Source organism: Sebastes umbrosus, chromosome 22, assembly GCF_015220745.1.
Source record: "Sebastes umbrosus isolate fSebUmb1 chromosome 22, fSebUmb1.pri, whole genome shotgun sequence".
NCBI classification, from domain to species: Eukaryota; Metazoa; Chordata; class Actinopteri; order Perciformes; family Sebastidae; genus Sebastes; species Sebastes umbrosus.
In genome coordinates, this window is record NC_051290.1 from 12255829 (window position 1) to 12265040 (window position 9212).

The 9212-nt window shown below is 39.4% G+C and overlaps 1 protein-coding gene across 5 annotated transcripts; it reads right to left on the reverse strand.

Annotated features, from left to right (window-relative positions):
• Window positions 1-240: 240 nt before the first annotated feature.
• Window positions 241-8810, reverse strand: aadat (aminoadipate aminotransferase). Of its 5 annotated transcripts, none has more exons than XM_037758634.1 (14): window positions 8711-8810; window positions 8411-8440; window positions 8220-8291; window positions 6602-6770; window positions 6064-6172; window positions 5760-5834; window positions 5470-5679; window positions 5192-5257; window positions 4958-5040; window positions 4077-4173; window positions 3063-3339; window positions 2291-2397; window positions 687-788; window positions 241-604 (listed from the first exon to the last, which is right to left on the reverse strand). In XM_037758634.1, the coding sequence occupies exons 3-14, from the start codon at window positions 8284-8286 to the stop codon at window positions 563-565; spliced, it is 1404 nt and encodes a 467-aa protein (XP_037614562.1). In that variant the 5' UTR covers window positions 8287-8291; window positions 8411-8440; window positions 8711-8810; the 3' UTR covers window positions 241-562. The 5 variants fall into 5 exon arrangements, with proteins under 5 accessions (XP_037614562.1, XP_037614561.1, XP_037614564.1 ...); XM_037758633.1 differs by having other exon boundaries at window positions 8411-8532; XM_037758636.1 differs by having other exon boundaries at window positions 3063-3127; window positions 3278-3339; window positions 8411-8804.
• Between the last annotated feature and the right edge of the window lie 402 nt (window positions 8811-9212).

Here is a 9212-nt window from a genome sequence, read left to right on the forward strand (position 1 = left end):
CACCTTTTTGAAAACATGCCTAGTATAGAGCCTTGCTAGATTGCAATTAAGCAACACTTGATAGCTTTGCATCGCAAAACTTAAAAACCATGATACTTTAACAGAAATGTAAGTGGTGTGACTAAAGGGTTAAAGCTATAGTTTAATGTAAGATAAATCTCTCTATTACTAAAACTGTATTTAAAATCTTGAGGTTTTAGTGGAGCAGCAGTCACAAACATACAGACTCAAAAGACAAAATGATAATTTAATAATATTTTATTATTATTTTTTGGCACATGGAAAACATAAAGACATCTTCAATGTGTAGTGCAACGAATGGAGCAACAAATTATGACGTTAACAACTGTATTTGTTTTCGTTTGTAAAACTCAGTCATTGCTCCAATTGGCTTTCAGTAATCAGCACCAATTACAATACATGTTCTATTGACTATGGCATAGATATAGTCAGAGGTTGAACAACATTATTCAAATGTAATATATTTTAACATTTAAAAAAAAGCCTTCAATAATAAGTACAAAACAAATACAGCATCTTTTAGGGAAAAATGGATCTCTGATCACAAAGCGTCTTTGATGAGAGAAGAGAGTCTTCTGAAGGCCTGTTGAAATAATAGTGAGAGATTAGAGTCATTATAAAGTGTGTATGTATGTGTGTGTTTGAATGTTTTTGTGTGTGTGTACCTCATCAATCTGCTCTGGTGTGGATAGAGAAAAGGCAGCTCTGACGTAGGGACAGGGGTCACTATTGTTGATCATGAAGGCGCCCCCGGGAACCATCAGTACCTTTTAGCACAAACACACATGACTCATGTTACTTTATTGTTTTTATTACTTTTGTCCAGTTCTTACACAGCGGATCTTTTCATGCACCCGAGGTGAGGGAATGAAACATCGATTAATCCTCTCTGTGTGTGAACAAAACTTTGTTGTTTTGGTGTCTTTTATCAGCAGTTGTTTGTGTCTTGAACTAATTGTAAAGCCTGACAGGTCCATGAAATGTAATTTTCAGGACAGTGTACAATAAAAAAACAACATGATAAACTGGCCAGAAAATAGTCCCGCGCATAAACCACAAATTGTTTACACTTTGATTTAAACAAATTAGATATAACGTGTTAATTAGTGAGCTTTAGATACACAACAAGGCTGTTGGCGTGATGACGTTTAGTAGTCTCATTTAGCCACTTGTCAGCAACCGCGTGTGTGGGGTATTAATTGATGTATTTTATATTGTAGAACAAAACGATAAAATATCTTGAGCTTGTGTTAACCAGAGACCTTATTTCAGGCATCTAACCAAAAACCAATTCAACAAACCCATTGACTTCCAGACGAGGGAACCAGAAGTGCTAAAATGCTAACTAATTTCTGGGTTTTAGGACTTATTCCTGCAACAATCTAGAGATGCAAAAGATTGGTGAAAGATCCGGGTAATTTTATAATCGGAAGTCAAGCTTTTTTTTGCTTCATGCACCCCTGAGCAACTTTCATAGAAATGAACGGGATCCCGCCTCCAACGCTGTATCCAGTTCTCTTTATACATCCATGGCTGCTGGCTGTAGCTTCATATTTAACCAACAAATATGAGTATACGAATATCAATCTCAATCTAACCCTCTGCAATGTCAAACTATTCCTTTAATATCTTTCCGAAATATTGCTACTTAAAATTCCCTGACCGCCCGTTACAATCCACTGAGAGCGGCCTGAGGGCAGTTATTACAGCTTTGAATCATGGGAAAGATAAAACACTCGCAGGGATTCTCTTCAAATCTGAAGTGTCGTTCGTTTCTCCTCTGTTAGCGGACAAGACTGGGGAGTCTTTACTATCTGCTGTGTAGATGTTTTAAATATCCTGGAAGCCTACTGTGCTGGAAAAGCCTGATTGCACAAACTCTTGTTTATACACGGCTAATCAGCTATCCGCTAGCAGGGATTTAGAAAGTGTGTGTGTGTGTGTGTGTGTGTGTGTGTGTGTGTGTGTGTGTGTGTGTGGGAGGGAAAACACTCAGTTTCTAAACCCACTCACAATGCTCACAAAGGCTGCTTTGCATGCACCATCCTACACTCTATTCAGACAATAAACCTGCTTTGCCCCCTGGTGCACAACATTGGCTCACAAGCAGACAACAATAAAGCACCGAAATGCATTCTGGGTACCTGCTATTAGCATATTAGAGTACAGTAGGTATGTGTTGACCTTTGTTGGACAGAGTTAATTGGTTTTGTTGCATAATAAGCCACTATGTGAGGGTTTGAACTGAAATACAACAGGAACAAGTTACCTCTTTCTCCAAGGCTTTCTCCATAATGAGCTGTTGTGTATCGGCGATGCCCTTTAGTTTGATCCACAGGAACATGCCTGCAGATGGGGAGTGCCACTCTGCAACATCTACATACACACACATTAGGAAAAAAAAAAGAAAAGTGTGGGTGTGTGCTTTATGACTCATACCAGGATTTCCTTTTCTGTGGTCTTTTTTTGTCAGTACCGCTCTGAAAATTCTTATTGATTGGACTACACACAGTCTAGTGAAGTATTTTACACTTTCACAAATGTAGTGGTTGTTGTGAAAGTGCCTTAAAATGTAGTTCTTCAAATGGTCACTAGGCGGTGACTCAGACTTCACTTTTCACTACAAATGATTTTTTCCCCCCCAACAGGGAGTGGTGTGGACAGCTCCTCCTCCCCCTCCTCCTCTTCCTCCTTTTTCTCTTACTTTATCGTGCCATTTACAGAAAATCTGCTTTTTTTTTTTACATCCGTAAAGACTACAGCTGGACTTTTTTTATATTGCTGATTGGACAGAGAGGACATGTCTATTTTTTTTATTTCAGTAAAGAATATTAAAGGGTACCCTGTTGAGTTTACTTGTAAACAAATAAAAATGGACTTTGGGCTTTGTAACTGCAGACCTTTTTCATGCACAAAAAATTATATAACACACTAAAGGAAAGGGGGAAAAAGCACAAAAGCATAATAGGCCCTCTTTAAGTGTCTCACCTAAATGCAAATTTACAGTATATTAAACTCAAAAGGCTCTGTTTTTCACAAACCTTTGAGCCACTTGTCTGCAGAGCTGATCATGGCATCACGTTGTTTCCTGTAAAACTCAATTACCCTGCGAGAGAAAAGAAAAGTGTCATGCATCGCTGCAAGAATGTCTGACTCACTTAAATGGTACTGTAGATCTAATTGTTTTCTTAACCAGTCAAACAAGACAGGCAGATCAGAAAATGGCTGTGCAGGTGCATTGTAGGATGTGATGTACCCGTCTATGTGTTGGAGGAAACCCTCTTGGCCCCAGCTGTGCAACAACTGAGACACCATGAGCTGAAAGGAAGCAGGTTATATAATGTGATGACTGGCACAGATTAAAAAAAAAAGACCAAATAATTTCAGCGTAAAACGACCCTGCAGCAGATAATCCACCTTCAGATCTGTATTTATATCAGTACAACAGTGCAGTTGGGGCCTGACACAATAGAGTCTTTAAATGGTTGTTTTGTCCTGTTCATGTTCCCAGTTTTAAATCTTTACTGTCAACGTTTTAGTCCAGATTAGATGGAAGAACAGCAGCGAGGACTGAATCAGATCCTAATTAATCTCCCTCTTCTTCCCGTCTATTAAAACCTCCTCTGCAGCTGCTGCTGCTCCAGACGCACCACAACGTCTTGTTTGGCTTCGGCTGCAGCGTGACAGCGCAACCCTTCTCGCTGGTGAGTTTGTGCGAACGTGGCGCGCCTGAGGGGTGGGAAGTCTGTGGTGTCACTCTGTGTGTGGAAAGAATGCTTAACTGAAACCACCCTGATGTGTGCTCACTGCTGCATGGGGAAGTACTTTAATATTGTGTTTTTTGATGATAGGCTGATGGAGGTTTTTCACACAGCAAGCATCAAAGATTGTAGCCGAACAATGCTAAGTAACTGAAAGGTAATTTCTGTGATCGAGAGCAGATGACAAAGTTACTTCACACAGCCAAAAGCAGGAGTCTTGGCTTACAGCTAAACCAGTAATATGAAATGTTGATAGAACAGGGCGTGGCGGTATAACATTAAAGTTTCTCTCACCTGTGTGAAGGTACTTGTGTGCATCGTGGAGGCCTGGATGTGCAGCACCACTCTGTCGACCAGCGGTTTGGGACCGGTTACAAAACCTATCCTCAGCCTGAAACACACAAACAGGCAAATAGTCAAAGACATAAACATGCTGACATGTGTCCTTGAATATAAAATCACTTGTGCCTTGTCTTTCTTAGAAAAGCATTATTCATTTTAAAATGAAATAAACAGAGGAAAGTAAGGATTCAATGAACAAATGCAGATTCTAATTCTGATTCGGCTATCCTAACTGACATTAAAGGAACAGAGTGTAACATTTCGGGAGGGTCTATTAGCAGAAATATATATTATTCATAACTATGTTTTCATTAGTGTATAGTCACCTGAAACTAAGAATTGTTGTAGGATCTGACGGTGAGGTTGCAGATTACAACTTCTCCCGTGTGGCAAGCATGTAGGAGAGCTACGGCAGCCAACGCGAAAACGTGAACGGCCCTCTCTAGAGCCATTTGTTGTAGAGTGTGTGTGTGTACGTGGGAAGTGAGTGGTGAAGCAAGAGAGAGAGATTCTTATTTTCAGGTGATTATACACTAAAGAAAAAATACTTATTAATTTAATATTCCATTTCTGCCAATAGATTCCCCTAATTGTTACACACTGGTCCTTTAAAAAAATGTGGCAGATCACCATTGACAGTCAGCACACATTGTCCTAATCTGTGCAGGTATAAATATCTCAGCCTCAAAGCTGTTATGATTACGTCGAACATCAAGAAAACACACCCTGTTTACATCAGGTTCTGACTTGTAGAGGGAAAATAAATCTCTTAAATGGAAACAGCAGAGTTACACATGCACTTGGTTTAAACACACACAGATTCAGACGCTCACCCCGAAGACAGGATCTTGGAGAAGGAGTCTGTCCTGATGATCCTCCCGTCAACGTCCATGGAGAGAAATGTGGGAGCCCACGGCTGCCAAATAAATGAGACATAACATGAATCAGTTTATCCAAAGTCAAAGATCAGACCATAAAGTAACAACAAATGAACTATTTCAGCTTTTTAAATGACAGAAAAGCAACTTTGTTTCACAAACAGACGAGGTGAGAGAACTGTTTTGTACCTTGTCAAACTGCAGGAAGTAGTACGGGTCGTCCTCGATGATGAGCATGTCGTATTGCCTGGCCAACTATTAAAAACACAGCAGGACGTTAATAGAAAACAACGGAGTGAATCTGCAGGGAAATCAGTTTCATAACAAGCTCTAATTAGCAGCTTCACTGACTGCTTTGCATAAATCAGACTGAGAGACGAGTGATTCATAAATCATCTACGGTCAGTGTGTGCACGCAGTCATATTTAAGTTTTGTTTGTTTTGTGGCTTTGCAGGGGACGACAAACCTCGTACACTTCCTGCTTCCTCTGAGCCGTCATGGAGGCACCGGTGGGGTTTCCTCCGTTGGGGATGGTGTAGAGGACCTTGGGGGCGGTGCTGCCGGGCTTGTGGACATCCGAGGGGTCCCACCGGGACAAAACCTCCTTCAGGGCTGCAGGTATCATGCCGTACTGATCGCTGGGGACGTTGATTATGTTGCAACCGAGCGGCTGGAGCTACAGAGGAATAACGAAGGTTAGAAGGTCACATAAGCTTGAGTTGCTGTACAGTATGTGTGTCAAGAAAATGCTCTCACCGCTGCCAGTGTGCCTGGATACGTGGGTGAATCCAGCAGAACGTTGTCTCCGGGGTTGACCAGCATCTCAAACACCTAAAACACAACATTTCTGAACACTTCAAAACAATGTTTATAAGCAATTCTCATAAAATTAGTAAAAGTTATGAAGTATTTAGCCGATAAAACATTGTTAAGTGTGTTTTTTTTGGGTTCTCCTGGTCCCAAAACAGAACATTAATAACTCAAACGCCTTTATGTGATCCCTTGCTGACCCTCTAACAGCTGGCTACACATATAGCGTTGCAGCTGGTGGTGTCAGTACCTTACAGATCCCCTCCTGGCTCCCCGTGGTCACACACATGTCCGTGTGGGTCGGCGGGTTGTGCAGGTCCTTCTGTAGTTTCTTCATCCACGTCAGCAGCTCCGGTATTCTACGTAAGAATGGAAATTAGACTTACTGCACTGTAATAATCTGTGGTATTTTTTTTATATATTTATGTTGCTGGGTAGGTTTTCTGAGAAAAATGTCTTGTTTGGAATACAACAACAAGTAATTTAGACAGACAAATGAAGGCCTTCACCTTCTCTTACACAACAAGCCAGTATCACATGTTTGGTACCAATGGATTCCATAGTTTCATATGATATCAGTATCTTCACTCCAGCATTAAAATTGAGCTACAAGCTCCGAAAGATTGATTGTGTTAATGCGTTGAATAAATGAATGGCCTTAAAACTAATTTGTGTTAACGCATTATTATCACGTCAACTTTGACAGCCCTAAATTTAAAGTAATGTCTCGGTTTGTGTTCTGGAAAATCTCATGAAGAAGAGACTGGATTCCTGTCTGGATCTCTCACCCATTAGAGCTAGAGTACTGCAGAGCCTTCTTCATCGTCGTCTCATCGAAGGTGATCGTCTGTCCGTTCTTCACCTTGATGGACGCCAACTGGAAGGGGAAGGTGTTGGGGTTGGGCGCTCCGCCAGCCAAAGAGATCAGGGACGGAGGTGACCGCTGCTGCAGCTCGGCTTCATACGGGTGGAGAAATAGATGAGATGGATAGAAAGGTCAATAGAAGTGACGATGATGGGGAAAGTGATTAAATATACCAAGTTGGCTACATATAAGTGTTTAAAAAAACTTTTAACCCTTTTCTATAAAATTTGGCCCAGTTTTTGTCTCAAAATCTGGTTTTAAGACATTCATTATTTCAGCTGATATTGTGGTTACAACAAGTAGGGCTGGGCAATATGGAGAAAAAAATCAAATATCACAATATTTTCGACCAAATACCTCGATATCAATATTGCGACGATTTTGTAGGGTTGACTATTGGTGCTTTCACAAAATATTTACACAATGATATGTTTGATAATCATCAGTAATGTGCATTTAATGACTCAGTGGGTAAAGGCAAATAATAGAACAGCTATAACAGTGTGGTAAGTTAAGAAAGTTACATCACTTTACTGTAATACGGCCTTTAAAACCAGGAAAAGATAACACTTACGCCATATTATAATATCCAAAATCGCAAAAGTTATGACTTTATTCTTGTAATATTACGACTTTTTTCTTGAAATATTATGACTTTATTCTGGAAATCTTCCCCTCAATGTGTCCCTAATACTCCGTAGTACATTTGCACTTGGGCCTTCACTGCATTAGACTTATATACTATATACTTAAACTATAAACTGCATTACCTTCATCATAATACTCAAATGTTTTGCGGCTCCAGACAGATTTTCTTTTTTTTTTTTTGCCTAAAATGGCTCTTTTGATAGTAAAGGTTGCTGACCCCTGTTCTAGGTGGTCTTCAAATTGCACATTTTATCCATCAACAGTGCAAAACTCAAAGATATTCAGTTTAGATAGATAGATAGATAGATAGATAGATAGATAGATAGATAGATAGATAGATAGTAACTTTATTGATCCCGAGGGAAATTCAAGTTTCCAGCATCACAATTCCATAGTGCAAAACATGTTAGTAAAAAGGCAGTAAAAATGTTAATAGTACAAAGTACAAAAAAATATACCAGATATAAAAAATACAAGGAGATGAATAAAACTGTTAAAACTGAATATAGTGCAGGGTAACAGCTGTGATACACGACTATTAAAAAAGTGAATATAGTGCAGAAGAGACTGTTAAAAATGAGTATAGTGCATTATTATCTGTCCTGCAGACCGTCCTGCTTTGTCTCCCACCTCCCTAGAGAGGTGTTACTATCATATAGGGGAAAGAAAAACAGATATTCATCTCAACTGAGAGGCTGAAACTATAGGAGATATTTAGTACTGAGATGTGGAAAAGTTGCACTAAGACAGGGAGGAATGGGGCCCAGCTGCAATTTGTTTTTGCCTGGGGCCACTTTAGTAGATCCATGCAAAACTAAAAAGTTGTCACTTTTCTGTGTATTTTTTTTATATATAAATAAAAACAGGTGTATATGATATGTATAAATACTCACCCAGCATCCTGATAGGGGAGGGCTTTCTAGCTGCACTGACAGCTGTCAGAAACCGTGTGTAGTTCATGATTCCTGCAAAAAAATATAAAAATCAGAAATATTTACCATCACCATCACATACTGAAGAATACTTGATTTATTCAGCTTCCACCTGCTGCTGAATGCATGAAAACAACAAGTGAGCAACGCACCTGATCTCTGTGTTGTAACGCTGTAACTTCCTTTTGTGACAAAAAACAACTTGATATAAAATACTTCCCACTTTCTTGTAGGCACATTGAATGCCTCTGTTACCAAACGACCATCAGCAGCACTGTAACGTTAGATATAAATATAAAATAAACAGTGTTAAAGTGAGCCAACAAGAGACACGAGTGGCGTCATGCACTCTTTGGGACACTACAATGAGCAAGTGGAAAACATAAAGTATATATAATCCATTTAATCAATGTTATACACGCTTAACTCGACCACGTCGCTGAGTAACTGACCTTGCGTATCTCCGCTTGACCGCCGCGGGGGCTTCTGGTTAATGTATTTCTAAATTTCAAACGAGCTCTACAGTGGTCATCTGCGTTGTTCGTTACGTGAGTTTAGTCTACTGAAAACTACATTACCCAATATGTACAACAAAACACACCGTTATAGCTAGCTACTTCACTTCAATTTTTTTTGTTTACGTCAGTGTCACATAACTAGTTTAATTTATTAACAATAAAAAAAAAAACGCCTGTAATTTTTTTTAGTCAACCGTTTCCAAGGGGATAACGTTAACCGGAAATGACGTCGAGGGTGAACTTCCGGTGTTAGTTTAGTCTACTGAAAACTACATTACCCAATATGTACAACAAAACACACCGTTATAGCTAGCTACTTCACTTCAATTTTTTTGTTTACGTCAGTGTCACATAACTAGTTTAATTTATTAACAATAAAAAAAAAAACGCCTGTAATTTTTTTTAGTCAACCGTTTCCAAGGGGATAAAATTAACC